Source organism: Globicephala melas, chromosome 14 (genome assembly GCF_963455315.2).
Source record: "Globicephala melas chromosome 14, mGloMel1.2, whole genome shotgun sequence".
Lineage (NCBI taxonomy): Eukaryota > Metazoa > Chordata > Mammalia > Artiodactyla > Delphinidae > Globicephala > Globicephala melas.
In genome coordinates, this window is record NC_083327.1 from 71,891,648 (window position 1) to 71,906,873 (window position 15,226).

Consider the following 15,226-nt stretch of genomic DNA (forward strand, 5'->3'; position numbering starts at 1 on the left):
TTTCCTTTATATACCCATATCTGTTTCTTAATTTTAAAAAATTCTCACACTCCCATCTCACACATGTATGGGGGGGTGTATTTTCTGAATAAAAAGACAAGTCTTTTCTTCAGCATTTGGGAAGTGGCACATGCTTATTTAAAAGGAGAGACGTGAAATGAGGAATTTAAGCTTTACTCCCTAGTTTAAAAGAAAACTGCATGCCGTTTACGGAGTCTTTATGTTGAAACAGCTGGAGAGAATTTTTTAAAGGCAAATATTTCACAACTCTTTTTCCTCTGGACTCAGAAGGAAGTGAGAAGTCAACACCTCTCTCAATAAAAAGCATCCTTGGGATACACTGTTCAACTACCTCCAGTGACTTCCGGGCTCACTTAAGAGGAGATTTTCTATTTTTAAAATGATAATAAGAGATATATATATATATATATATCTTGAATGACTTTGGTTTTATCCTACATGTCTCTTCATATAAATTGTGCTGCATCTATCTCATCTAGTGTTCAGAAACATGCTAATGCAAAGAAAGTTATTGGTTGCTATGATTTGTGATTTGTCAGTGGCAAACACCTCCAGACTTTTAGTTTTTTTAAAGAAAAAGAAAAATAACACTAACTCAAAGTTCTAAAGAGTTCTTGTTCCTCAAAAATAGATGGAACATGTGAAAGCAATTAAATAAGTACCTGGAATATGTTCTTTTTCGCCCCAGTGAATCTGGGGCAGAGGAAGGTAGGATGGTGGGGCATGGGGTGGGGTAGGGGAGGGCATTGCCTTTAAATCTGCTGTCCTGGTTCAACTGTTCCGATTTTTCCCTGAAAAGCTCTTTCCGGTGGTCTGCTTCCTACAAGTGATTTGTGTCTTCGGTGGACTCAAGATTTTTGTAGTACTCCTTTCCGGGTCCCATTTCTCTTTTTACTTCCCCCCAGCCCCCATGCACACCACCACCAGCAACCCCCAGGCTAGGTATGAGTGATCTTCATCCTGTGATGCAGCTTCCTGGAACTTATTTATGGACAACCTATGCTTATTTCATTCTCACTTGACTTCAGAATTTTTTAACGTGAGGGTTATAGATGGTCTAGATTTGTAGGTACAGAAGCTTTCTGTAATCAAGTGTCGACTCTTCTATTAGAAGTACTTGACTCTCGAGATACATCAAGAAGGCAGAATGTTTTTCAGTGTTTATGTGTAATTCCATGCACTGTGGTTTTGTTCAGGTGCTGATTACCCAGAATGAGGGCTAACCAAGTTCTCATTCCTCTGGTTGACCACTCTGACCATTCCATCGCAAACCAACAATTCATCCAAGAAAAAGTAAAATTCAAATCAGACAATTGCCATTATGTAGTAGAAGCTGTACTTATTATTTTAATTTGTTACATTTTAAGATTTAGACCAAATGCCTTAAGCCTGATTACCAGCATGCAATGTATCCTCCTTCCCCTGTTATCTGGGCGTCGATTTCTGCTCTTCATTACCAGGTAACCAGCAGTTAACCTTAATTCTGAAATGTGTATGCAATATTTTACCTAGGACCTTTAAAGAAATTGGACATTGACATACTTCACAGAAGGGAAGCCTGAGAAATACCCCTGTCCCGATGACTGGCCATTCATGGGTTGTAATAATTATTCTTTAGCGAGTTAATGGTTTGCTTATAATTTTGCAGTGAGAAAGTGCAATGGCTCCAGTGCTGGGAACTCCAGGGCGAGGACAGAGGCCATGATATGGGTCGTATCTCCCTTACGCAGGGCCAGAGTGCTACAGAAATACTTGTGGACTCACAGCAGGCACTATTTTTTTCTGCCTAAGTAATTAATATAATCCCTACCTCATTTCCTCTTGAACTGTTCTCTGCTAACTCTTGCTTACCTATTTAGTTTCTATAAAATTGGGATTAATGAGAGTATTTCTTGGAGGGGGGAGTTCTCCTTATTAGGCTCGTGTTCGGAGATGTGGTTTGTTTTTGGTTAGAGGCATTTCTCTCCGGACTCTGTCAGTGAACTAGGTTGGAGGAGATGGAGAGAAGGCTGTTGGCAGGATGCGCGGGGTGAACTGGAGCCGCTCCGAGCGGCCTGGGCTCTGTGGACGCTGCGCACTTCCGCCGGGCTCTGCGCTCCTGGGGATACCTGCGCGCCAGGCCCGGGCAGCTCATCCACTGAGTTGGAGACTCTGTTTCACATTTTGAACAGATAAAACAGAGGAAGCTGCATGTTGAATGTTGAAGCTAACTTGGAAACGAGACCCGCATTTTGTTCACAAGGAAAGGATTGTTTTTCGCTTGGGTCACTGCTGCAGAGAGACTTTTTTCTCTCTCTCTCTCTGTAATGTTTGATACTTGAGGGAAAACAGCTGGACTGAGCATACTTGAATCACTGCAGAACGAAATGGGATGCTGGGGAATATGGACAGGACTGTATGGCTGAAAAGGTCAGCTTTTTCCCTTGTCCCTCGTGGAGGAATGCGGGGCCTGTCCCCATGCTCGCCTTGTGAGCTCTCGGAAGGAGCTGGGAGAGGCTGAAGGAGGCATGGCTGAGATGTGGCAGACGGTCCTCACAGATGGGACCGAAGATGGCTTTCTGCATCTCTTCCGTTTTCCTGCCCTGCTGTTTTTGATTTTCGGGGAGGACTGGAACAAGTCAACAGAATTTGGGTTTGGAGAAGTAGTCGATGACCACGTTAAACAGCGAGTCCTGATGGGCCAGACAGAGAGCCTGGCCCAAACCACAGCAGTGTAACTGGAATTACAGGGCCGGGCTAGGAGAGCATCCTGCCCGAGTTCTCTGAAGGAGACCCGGAATTCATTGAGACAAATGCACCACATGCCAGGCCAGGGCATCGGTGTGTGTTGTGGTGCCTAGGACCTAATTCTCCACCAAATTAGACCTTAAGATGATGATACGTGTTGCTCCAAGAACCTGTGGGGCAGCTTTGTCGGTGCCCCAAGTTCAGCTGCAGAGCTGCCCAGAGTTCAGACTGGCAGTGAGGCGGAGCTGCACCGGGCAATTATCTGATTAACTTTTCCTTTGTTTCTTTGACAGTCAAGAGAACAGTCGGATGATGAGACGGAAGAGTCGGTGAAGTTTAAGAGGTTACACAAGCTGGTAAACTCCACTCGCAGAGTGAGAAAGAAACTAATCAGGGTGGAAGAAATGAAGAAGCCCAGCCCTGAAGGTAAAAAAGCAAACTCCACCCCGCTTATTCCAAAGTCAATCATTTGGGGTCCGTCTGTCGGTAGAAAATATGAAAGTAGAAAATGGCTTGAGTTCCGGCTGAGGCTGGCGGAGGGAGAATTCGGGTCTGCAGGTGAGCAGGGCAACGCTCAGTACCTTCTGGGACGAAGGATCCTGGCGTCCAGCATTCCAGGGGCTTAGTTATTTCAGCATTACAAAGAGGGGAAATGGCTAGCGTATGACAATGAAATCTTCTCAAGATGTGGTTCGGCTTTCATTTTGACCTTACACCATTTTATATAAACTTTATTTTATATCACCTTCTGAGCATAAGCCTCTGCTCCCAAAAGGATGGTGGTTCTAACCCTGTGAATTTAGTCCAAAGTTAATATACCTCCATCTCAAACATCTAACAGACGAGGCACTTAATGTCCTTTCAGATCTCTGAGGGATGAGTTCTTCCTGTAAACAGTCTCAAGTCTCGGTTCCAATGAGGCTTTAAGGACCTCGCATTCTATGTGGATTCTTAAGAGCTAGATCCCTGGCTAAGCCACTTGTCAGAGGAAGCAATAATATCGAAAGGGGCATGAGCTTGGATTTATTGCAATGAATAGTTAACCTTTGAAGTGCAATTATGACAGTTTGAATCTCAACCGTGTCCATCTTTCTTATTGTTAGTAAAGTGTGTTTGCAGCATCTTGTAAAATTCTTGCAAAAAGTTACAATAAAAGAGTAAGATTTCCTGTTTGGAAAACAATTAGTGAATTGAAGGAAGTACTGGAAAGAATTTTTTTTTTTTTAAAGCACATTACTTGTTGAAGTGTCACATCTACATTGCGAGGAAGTTCAAAATTTTAACATGTAGGTTTAAAAAATATCATTATAGAGGCTTTTTTGTTGTACATAAATCAAACCTTGGAAGGAACTGAATTCCCCTTTATTTAAATAGATGAGGGTTTCTTGTTGTTATTACTGCTGTTCTTAAAATTTTTGTTTGATGTAATTATCAGTTTAAATCCCCTGGAGGAATACTGAAGGTGAGGGGGTAACTGTGGGAAAGTGGAGCTAAAAAGGGAAAAGAAAAGAGGAGAGAGACAGAGAAACAGAGGGAGAGACAGAGGGAGAGAGACTCTATCTGCTTCACGGCCAGTTTCATAAACTTAGAGCTGTGTTTAGTTCCAGGGTCTCATCTGGGTGTCTTTTGCATGGTAATTCCGGGTGCAATGCTGATTTACATTTGGCTGTTTTAATACCTGCCTGTCTGTCATGATTTCACAGGACAGAATATAGCCTGACTTCCTCTCCCCGTGGCAGCTCTTACTGAAATCACACACAGTGTCGTTTGGTAATATTAAGTAGAACCATATGGAAGAGCCATCATTCAACCTTGGGAGTGTTGCATTTTTAAAACAAACCTCGTGCATGCTTGCCAAAGTTAAATCTCATATATCATGCATAGATTGGTGGGTCTTGTCCATAAATGAGATAAATGGGAGCAGTACCTGGTCCTGGGCCTACCACCCAGGAGCCCCTTCGTATGCGATCGTCATATGTGTTGGGGCAGCCTTTCCACTAGAATAACACTCATAAAAATGCAGAAATGTTCTCATTTGTATATTTATGTCAGAGTAAATCAATTCAACTGTCTCTGAGAGACATAGTTGAAAAAATGGGGAAATATACCCAAAGAGGTAGCTGTAGGATAAAAAGTAATAACTATACGGACTTTTAGCTCTGAACTTTGATTCATCTTGATATGAATTAGGTGTCCTAGATGGAAGATGGATTTAGTGAGTTTGAATCCCCAGTGACACGTCTGGTGTCTGGGGAGCTGGGGTGCTATTGACCAGGCTTGCCATTGGCACCAGGAGAGGCCCCAGGTGTGTGTGCAGCTGAGGTCATCCACTGCAGGCTGCCCCCAGCACCGTGCTAGATGAGAACGCCTCCATCCCGTGCATGGTAGAATGTTCTGCGGTTCCTCAGCAGCAACAGAACCGATGCTGATACAGAGAGGCCACCCTGGCACCTGCTTTGCAAAGCTGGAGAGATTCATACGCCCAACAACCCCTCCTCCTGCCCCTGGGCCTTCAAAGAGCTGATCCTTTTGACTTCCCTCATGCCTGTGCCAATACTAAGTTGTCTGAATAATAATGAGCATTTACGGAGAGCCTTCTGTGCGCCAGCCACTTTCCTGAACACTTTAGATTTTATGTTCCTGTTAATATGTCATCTTCAGAACAGCCACCAGAGGCAGGCACTAATACTACCCTCATTTCACAAATAAAGAAACTCCGACAGACACAAAGAGGGGAAGTAATTTACTCATGGTCACCGAGCCAGCTGGCCGGAGACCCGGAGTTAACGTCTGAGCAGCCTGACTCCTCTACCTCCTGGGTCTGTACTCTGCTCCCACCCCATCTCTCACCCCCCAGCTCTGGAGTCTTGGAAAAGCCAGGAGAGTTAAAATCCATCACCCAGTCTTACCCTTGAGTTGCAAGTCCTTATCTGGGGCGTGCATGACCTTAGACAATATGAACTTGTAGGCCAGGGCGGCGCCCTTCATCCAGCCATTTCTGTGTCTTCTACCCAAAGCTGATAGCCACCCACTCTCTTCCCTCATTTCTCCAGTTCATCTGTAACCTGCTAATGAATCATTAGCTTTTGTACAGTGCTTTTCGGCTTATGAAGTACCTTCACATCTCTTTTCATTTAATTTTATCCTCTCAATAACCTTATAATAGATACTAATAAAATAGGTAGGCAGTGGGAATTCCCTGACTGTCCAGTTTGAGTTCAATACCTGGTCGGGGAACTAAGATCCCACAAGCCTCATGGCACAGCCGAAAAAATAAATAAAATAAAATAAAATAGGTAGGCATTATTCCAGGTGAGGAAACAGACTCGGAGAGATGAAATAATTGCCCACGCTCATGGAGGTGGTGAGTAGCAGAGCCAGGGCTGGAATCTAAGGCATCAATCTGCATCCTTGGCATTCAGCCATCCTATCTCCTGACTCCTTCCTCTGGTCAGAATCACCTTCCCTTCCGTATTCTGATCTCAGCTGAGCAAGAAGCAAATCACACGCCAAATGATGATGGAATGAGAGCATCTTGATTGTCGTACTTTTGACTTGATACTTGTACTTTCAAGTCAGAGGTGAATGGGAGAAGTAATGCTCTAAACCCAAAGAATCCAGTCTGGGCTGGGATTTCAGGCCTGGGTCAGGCACAGGCAGAAGAACCTCATGTACCACATGAGGACTGCCCTCAGCACGGGCTGAGGTGGCCTCTTTGGAAGCATTTGCCATGTTTCCCTCCAAACTCTTTACCAGATGCCGACGTGCCAGAACCAGGAAGTAGAGCTACATACATCACAGGCATGTGTGAACCAGCTGGTCCCAAACTCAAATGTGACAGCGAAGTATTGGAATCTCTGATGACAACACCAAATATAGAATCCAGAAAATTTCCAGACCACTGCTGAGTGACAGGTCCTTAACTTCCCCAAGGCCCCTTAAGACTGTGCGTAAATGAGGGCCTTTGCACACCTCTCTGGACACCTGGGCTAAATATGAAGTCATGATCTGTGATTGGACTACTTTTAGAGAAAAGTCCTCTGTTGGGCTGCCCCTGCCACCAGGCTATGCCTCTCAGCCCCATCACTTCATCCCTGGAAGTGGAGGGTAGACTGTATCCGGAAGAGGTTGCCATTTTTACTTCCAGTAACGTAAGGACCCTTGGTCTTCAGTCCATATTAGGTGTCCTGAGGAAGGAGTGGGAGACATTCACGATGTGTGCACGCTGCTTCTGGTCCGGCCAGTATTCGTCAGAACCACAGACCCTGCTTTTAAACTCCCTTGAAAGATCCGGGAATAATTCTTGAGTGAATATATTTGTGCTGCAGATGATGGAGAACTTTGGACCAGATATAATTTTGAATCTCCCTCCCCACCACCATCTCCTTGACATCAAAGTCAACCTTGGGTTGTATTTAATAGCAGCAGGTCCTTTTTATATTTGTAACTGTAATTCCCATCATTTGGAAAACTAAGAAACTTCTGGAATTTTAAAGGCCTGCTACCAGTCGCTCATCTTTTGCTCCTCTGGAGCGAGCCACCCTCTCCCTTCGTCTTTGACATTTAACCACACACTGGGACCCTCATCCCAGGTGGTGTATTTAGTGCCATCCGTCTGTTCCAAGGAACTTGGTGCTTTTTCCCCTTCACAATTCAGCTGGCACAAAGCTGCAGTGCTCAGAAGTTTCCTTATAATTAAAGGGACACAGCCAGTTAGGATCACTACACCCAGAGTTTGACCTACTTCTTTTCTCACAGATGTTCACATAACACATGCAGAAAAGAACTCAATTTTCCTGCCAGCAAGTCCAAACCTTTCCACTGGTCTCTGGAAGTCTTGGCTGGATACCTGCCTCCAGTGATGGCTTGAAGAGCTGGAATCCTTGAGAAGAAATGGAACATTCCATGGGGCTGCTTGCGTGTCCAGGCCCTTAAATGCCCTTGCTGCTTTGTAGCAGGGCCTGCGTTGATGGGAATGTCTGTCTTGGTCCCCCAGCTCCGCAACTTTTTGTGTTTGGCTTATCAAGTGGGGACCGTTTGTCAGTTGCATTTGCAATCTACGACCCTTTATGGCGTTTCCTCACCCAGACTTCTCCCTTGGTGACTTAATTACTTAAATGGCATATGTATCAATAAAAAAAATTACTGTCAGCCACATGGCATTCATCACACTCTGACTATAAAAAGCCAACCAGACTCAACAGGAGAGCCTTTCAGAAGGGAGAACGATTGATTCCTAGCTTCTGAGGATTGCACTTGCAAACTGGGAAGGATAATTATCGTTAAATGCTAAGGAATATTGTGTTATGGATGGGCTTCGAGTGTCCAAATGCCATTTTTAATAGGTCTGTTCAGGTGTTTGGTCTACAAAGATATTGAGAGGAGGAGGAGAAATCGCATCTGAAACCTTTTAACATTAAGCCTGTGTGAAACCATTATTTGCTCAGTTTCTTTTCTTTTTTATGTGCATTTATTTAAGCAGGAGCTGGGTTTCTGGAGGGTAAGTGATTGTGGGGAGGGGCATCACTGCGGTCGCCGCATGGTCTAGCTTATTTTTTGCAGGGTTGGGGGTCTAAAGGCAAATCTGTGAGAGGACGCAAAGGTTTGTTGACAGGAACCCGTGACTGTGTCTGTGTTGATTCCCTCCAGGCGGGGAGGAACAGGTGTTTGAGAGTTCCCCGGTCCCGGATGAAAGGTCTGCCCTGTACTCTGGAGTGCACAAGAAGCCATTTTCCTTCGATGCCTCTCCTGAGAAACCTCCAGAAGATGATTCAGACTCTCTCACCACTTCTCCATCATCCAGCAGCCTGGACACCTGGGGTGCCGGCCGGAAGCTGGTCAAAACCTTCAGCAAAGGAGAGAGCCGGGGCCTGATCAAGCCCCCCAAGAAGATGGGGACGTTCTTCTCCTACCCAGAAGACGACAAGGCCCAGAAGGTGTCCCGCTCCCTCACCGAGGGGGAGATGAAGAAGGGTCTCGGGTCCCTGAGCCACGGGGTAAGTACCGATGGTGTTTGCTTCTACGACAGCCACCGTCGCCGGCACCACCTCCTAGTGTCCCTAGAGGAGGTTCAGAGCGTCCGGAAGCAGATCCGCTTGAAGAAAACGGAGACTAATTATTCCTGTTCTAGAGCTTTCCTCTGCCAGCGTCCCTCTAGAAAAGGCATCAACAGCACCACCTGCGACCTGCAGCTGCTCCGGCAGAAACCCAAAGGGGGCGGGGTCAGTGGCGGCCCCGGCAGGAGGGTGCGCGGGCGCCCCTCCGTCAGCGAGTTCAATGTCACGTACGTGGTGGAGCGCAGCCTGTACAGCCACCTGAACCTGACCCAGCTAGTGCGTCCTGCCTCAGACAGGACCCTGAGCAAGGCCGAGAAGCAGGACCTGAGACGGTGCTTGCTGGAGGAGGAGGAGACCAGGAGGAAGTGGGCCGCCACGGTGGACCGCTGTACCAAAAGGGTTCTCTTGAGAATCCGCCAGAAGTCCGTGAGTCACAAAGACGGTCATGGGGACGGCCTTGTCATTTCTGTGATGTGCAGTCAAGCATTATGGCCTTTCTTGCGTGCAGGCTGGCGTCCTCCCTGCTCTTCTCATGCTCTGTCCCTCCATCACCTCCATTCCTACCCCCACTTTCCCTGAGGAATGGCTTCTCCCTCTTTCCCATTTGTCCTCTTGCCAGTTGAAGCTGTTTGAGTTTTAATTTAAAACTAAACATTGAAGCTGATCCAGAGAAGGGCTCTCAGGGTACAGGGGTGGGGTCTGGCCTCCTTCTAGAAGTGGCTGTCTTGAGTCGCAGCCATCATGTCACTTGGCCTCAAGGAAGCTGATTCAAAACAGAAGGAAGTTTTGCCCTTAAGAGAGATGTTTCTTCTCTCAGTGAGTTAAAACAGTAGGAACTAGCTCACGGTAGATTGCCACCATCATCATTGCCAATTTGGTGATTCGAAAAAACACTGTAAGGTGCTTTCTTTTATTACTAGGGGCAGACGGAAAGTTCTCAAATCTAAAAGGAAAGAAAAATTAGAGCTCTTTTGTTTTACTTAAGTATATTTGATGTGCTTATCTTTTTTAAACAAAAGGATCAACGTTTGGAAATGTCCTCCACTGCCCCTTAGATTATTCTGTACATAGCAAGGAATAAAGTACTTACTTTCAAATAATGAAATGGTCTTCAATTTTATTACTGAATTATTAGAGACCTAGTAAAATTTATTTTCAGGGCAAGACTTATATTGAACTGGAGAACATAGGGATTTCCCCCCTGAAATTCCCACCCAACTTTTAGTTTGCACAAGAGCCCATATAAAATGGCACAGGGTGTGGAGGAACTGTGCACTTCCTGGCCCCTGGCGCCCTGCTTAATCCACTTGGGTCTGCTGGCCTGTCCCCTTTTATAGGTCTGAAGGAGTAGACTGTACTGCCACCTCCCATGATGGCTTCTCCCAGAGTTCCTTCACATTTGTAACATGTTCTTGCCCAGACGGTTGCTGTAATTTAAATTCATTCAATCAAGTTCTGCTTTTGGGGTCAATGCCCTCCTTAAAGGATGCTTAGGTCTGTACCAGCCCTTAGGTTTTCCAAATATTCCCATGTGTTGACTTTCTTGCTCGATCTCCACTTTTTTCACATTCTTATAAATCTTGCAGCACTTTTAATATTATCAGTTAACAGCTTTTCCTCTGGCTCTTTGTCATGGCAACAGCCTCGGTTGGTTTTGTTTTTGTTGTAAAATAACAGTTCTTTGTTATTATTTCTTGTTGTCACTCCTTCATTTCTGACCCCCAGGTCTTTGGGGAAATGCCTGTGGCTACCTAGTCTTGGTATAATTTGTTTCTTACCTTCCGAGGTGTTCTGCCTAGTTCATCTGCCTCTCTACCTTTGGACATGACCTTGATAGAACAGATCCACCTCTTCTGTGTAAATTGATGACTCAGCCCCATGGGTTTAAATCATGCAATACTGAGAATTTTTCCGGTTGAGTGCCTTGAGCTGCTCATGTATCCCTCATATTATTTATTGCCAGGTTAATGATATAACTTCATCAGGACCTTCTCTCTAGAAGTTATATTTCTAAGATTTGTGCCATTGTGGGCCCTTGTGTGCACATTGTGAGCCAGTGATTAATTCTTCACTGACGTTTGAGTATGGACATTTGGACAAGCTTGTTTTCACGTACCAGTTCCACCCCCTGTATAAGTGGCACTCTGTAACCTCTATCCCCAGTACCAGCCTGAGGCTGGGTATTTTTAAAGTACTGTGAATTTGAGGCAGTACTGGACAGTTTTAATACTTGCTGAAATACGTGTTCAGTGCTAAATCAGAAATTTGTACATACCGTTTCTTGTAAGTATAATTGTACAATCAAGAAAACAAAATTTAATTTTCTAGTTATTCAGAGAACATAGGGGAATGTAAGTTCTTTTTCCTTTGGGCGCCCTGTGCAACATGTTGGGATCTTAGTTCCCCGACCAGGGATCGAACCTGTGCCCCCTGCAGTGGAAGCTCGGCGTGTTAACCACCGGACCACCAGGGAGGTCCCAGAATATAAGTGTTTTAACAACAGAAGAGGGTTTTTTGTTTTTCTGGTTTTTTTTAAGGGATTAAAATAATTTCTTTACTTGGTTTACTTAAAAATTGTTTTCCTTTCTTCTTGTCATATATCTCTTTCATTTTATTCAAAAGTATAGTTTCCTTTACTCTTCAACCTTGATCTTTTTGTCTTTCAAAAAATGCCATATTTGCTTGATGAAACCTCAGGGAAATGACAATGCTTTGTACTCACTGGAAACGGTCGCTTGTTTTGCTTTTTATTTGGTCATTCAATTTTTGTTTGGGGAAACAGACATGCATGACATTTTGGAATTTTGTCCATTAAAAAAAAAAAAATCCAAACCCCCCCAAAACGTGTTTTCAGCTGCATGACCATTCCATTGACTGGTACTTCTCATCCACAAGCATCTATCTAAAATGTTCTTGTAATTATCCGTACAGGAGATGTTTGAACTTGAAAAACCTCATTTAAGCGTTATTCGTGTAGACCACCAAAGATTGGTTTACATTCTTTTACTATTCTCTCTTGTTGTCTCTGTTGAAAGAGTGCTGCTTCAAGAACTACCTGACATTACGGAAAAAGTTGGAGATTAGTTCAGGTGGTGCTGACGGTTATATTTTGTTCATCCTCCATTGATAAAGAAGAATCAGTTCCAAATATCTTAGCATGTCTCTGGGAGAGGTTTTAGTTGGTAGTTAAGAAAACCAGTCCACTCTTTCCTCTAAACTTCTTATTTTAGGAGACGATGCAGGCAGCAGTCATATGAAGACATAAATGAGCTTCTAATTTATTGCAGTTGTAGTTTCCACATAAATTCTTTGTCAGTTATTTCATATGCATCAGAAATAACATGCTGGGCTCCAGTGCTGCAGTCGGTGTTGGAATTCAAAGCAGGGAAGTACAAAAGCCGTAAAACGATGAGGCATCTGGACGCCATACTGTGTCTGTGGAGCCCTGAGTCACAGGAGAGGAACTAGAATAAAATGACTGCCTTTGCAAAAATGAGAAAATTTATTTGGCACTATAAGCTGCAAAGGGAAAGTTAAAGTTAAAAATTAGCCTTGAGAGATGGTCCTAACATTGCTTGCAGATTAGGGGATTTGGTGAGTGTTTTTGTTTGCAGAGGTCTTTCTCTTTTTATAGAGTAGATATAGGTCCAGTTAAGTTGACTGTAAGGGAAGTCAGATTGTCCATTGATATTTTTATATAAAATGAGAATGATGTCCATTGAAGGTTATGTCTGTGGTTGATTATTTAAAACAGCAGCAACAGCGTTGCTGAAGGAGAAGACCAGCTGTGTGATATCCTGAATGTCGGTTATCCTGAAATATAACACTTCTGTATCTCCTGGCCTTTCCTTCTGCTACACCTGCTCTCTTTCACTTCTTGGCCCATTCCTGGGATTGCTCTGGTTTTACATTTGAAGCTCCCAGAATTATAAGGCCCAGAACTAAGCTCCAGTTCTTCATTTGCATATTTAGAATGTTGACTAAGCCTAAACTTCAATATAACAATTGTCAGGACAAGCTACCAAATTCTCAGTGTGGCCCTAATGAAAAGTAATGGAAGAAACCAACATTCCTAGAGTGTCTGCTTTGTGCCAGGCAGTGTGCTAGAAGTCTCAAATATAGGCTATAGATAGTATGTTACTAATGAAGAAACCAAAGCTCAGAGAGTTCAGTACTCTACCTGTGGTCACACAGCAAGTTAAGTGGTAGAACCAGGATTTGGGTCCCTGTCTGTGTGATTCCAAAAACCTAGGCACTTTCCTTCCTGGATGTTTCTACTTTCTCAGTTCAATTAATATGTATCTAAGGTGTATTTATTTTAAAAAAGCAATGTTTATAGTATATGTTGTGCTTTTCTGTTCATTTCTTCCTTTTAATAGCTGTTAACTAGAGTTCTCTGAGAAACGGGTAATACAAATATTGGCACCCAAATCTGTGATTCACATTTTAGTACCAATTGCTTAAGAAGATAATCGGTGATAACAAAAATTAATGTGCTTTGAATTTCTCCTTTTTCTTAAAGATTTGGGGGTTGGCGGGGAGAGGTGGTGCTTGAGTAGCTTTTGCTAGAAAAACAGCAGAGAATTCAAACCAAGTTCTGGAAATATAAAAGCACTGAAACATAAGCAGTCCATAAAGTTTGAAACGAACCGAAAGGACAGTGAAGTTTTCATTCTATCAGTGTTTTTCCTATTGAAATTAAAGTAGTGTGGTCAGAGACAGTCACGGAATCAATCTTTTTCTTTCTGGGCAAATGTGGTGTCTTTATTTCATACACTCTGAGGAAAGGGTCATAAGTAATTAAGTTGGGCAGTTAGATGGGAGAGTTATCAGCATTTTTGGCTAGGTCAGGGAAGCAATGAGTGAGTAATCCTCTTGGCCTGATTGGACTCTACTATAAACATAACCTTTTTCCCTCCATCTCAGCGATTTAAAACTAAACAAAACAAGAGTCCCTCAGAAAAGCCTGCTGTCAGTGGCAGGGCTATAGGACTTCACATCTGGGTTTCCAAGACCACTCTGAGCACATGGGTTCCCTAATACATGTTCCCTCATTATCACTACTGTATGCAGCCGATATTAAGGGGTCTGGAAGGGAAATTTTGTTGCTAAGAGACAAGGAATCTTAGAGCACTTAACACATGTATGGTTTTTTGGTTGGTGTATTTTTTTTTTTTTTTTACCAGTTGGTTTTTGCCTGTGAAGGGGATTCTGAACCTCTGGTGTAGGCACAGTTCCAGTGGCCTGTGGAAGGGCAGAATGAGTGGCGTCTCCTTATAACATGAATCATGTATTTTTTTTCTTCATCATTTCTCGTCTCTTACTCATCCTGTAACACGTCTGTGGTTCAGTGACATCCTACAAAGGGGACGTGTGTTGGGTTGGCACTACTGGATGGTCTTAGCATAACTGGATTGTTAGTGCTCTGCCCTCTCCTTTCCACAGAGAACCTGCAGTTTTGGAGGATTTGACTTGACAAATCGTTCTCTGCACATTGGCAGTAATAATTCTGACCCATTGGTGAGTATACATCAGAGGGGAAGCAAAAGATTTGGATTCAAGTGATGTGGTTGACACAGTTTCACATTGAGTATCTTTGAGAATCGGTACTGGGTGACCTTTTCCTCGGGATCCTAAATCGCATTTGGAGAGAAGCTCTATTTCCCCATCTTAAAGACTCTTCACAGTCCCACATGGACTGAATGATGACCACCTGTGGCCTCCATCTCTCTCTTTGCAGAAGCATCATTTCTTTAATACCCTGGTTTCCAGGTTTCTTCAAGTCACACATCCAGATGAGTTTAGAAGGTCTCAGTCATTGGTGCACGTGTGCTTTTTGCTCATACTAGTTGCAAGTGCACGTGACTGTGACACGTAGGTAGGGCCACAGCGTGGAGCCCTGTGACTTGGGTTCCAAGAGTACGTGGCAGCATTTCTGAAAACCAGGCTTGTCATAGGCCAAGTGCATAGCCCTACACCAAGCGTAGGTCTTTCTGATCTGGGGTATCCCGAAATGAACCCAGTCCCCTTTGGGGCCAAAGCAAGCCAGACTCCTCAGGGCCAAGGTGACCGCCTGCTCAGACCTGCCACTGGATCACAGTCCGGGGACAGGCCACGTTTACAGTGTACAGGTTCTCCCTAAGGTTTACTTTCTGAGGTCCCAGAGCTGTAGGTGAGTTTTCCATACAGTTTTGTTTTCCCCTTGTGCAGCTGGTCACGCAACTGTGAAATGAGGATTCTGTGCTGTATAGTTGTTACGGCCATGTGTTAGCGAAAGCACCCATCTATGCTTTTTTGAAGTGTTTGAGAATTTCCTGGAAGAATAAAACTATTTTATTTGGATATCAAATTTTATTGATTTATAAACCAATAATTTTATGTGGTCAGTCTTTTAAAAAGTATGATTTTTTTCCCCTCAGGGG

General features: G+C 44.0%; 1 protein-coding gene across 7 annotated transcripts in view; it reads left to right on the forward strand.

The window, feature by feature from the left end:
- Positions 1-15,226, forward strand: part of SASH1 (SAM and SH3 domain containing 1) — a 322,353-nt gene that overhangs the window by 283,230 nt on the left and 23,897 nt on the right. For 5 of the 7 annotated variants that reach the window (XM_060283582.2, XM_060283583.2, XM_060283580.2 and 2 more), the window contains 3 exons: positions 3,042-3,174; positions 8,398-9,230; positions 14,250-14,324. In XM_060283582.2, the coding sequence (XP_060139565.1) occupies positions 3,042-3,174; positions 8,398-9,230; positions 14,250-14,324 (1,041 nt within the window). The remainder of the gene's footprint in view (positions 1-3,041; positions 3,175-8,397; positions 9,231-14,249; positions 14,325-15,226) is intronic. The other 2 variants (XM_030853210.3, XM_030853211.3) reach the window with 1 other exon arrangement.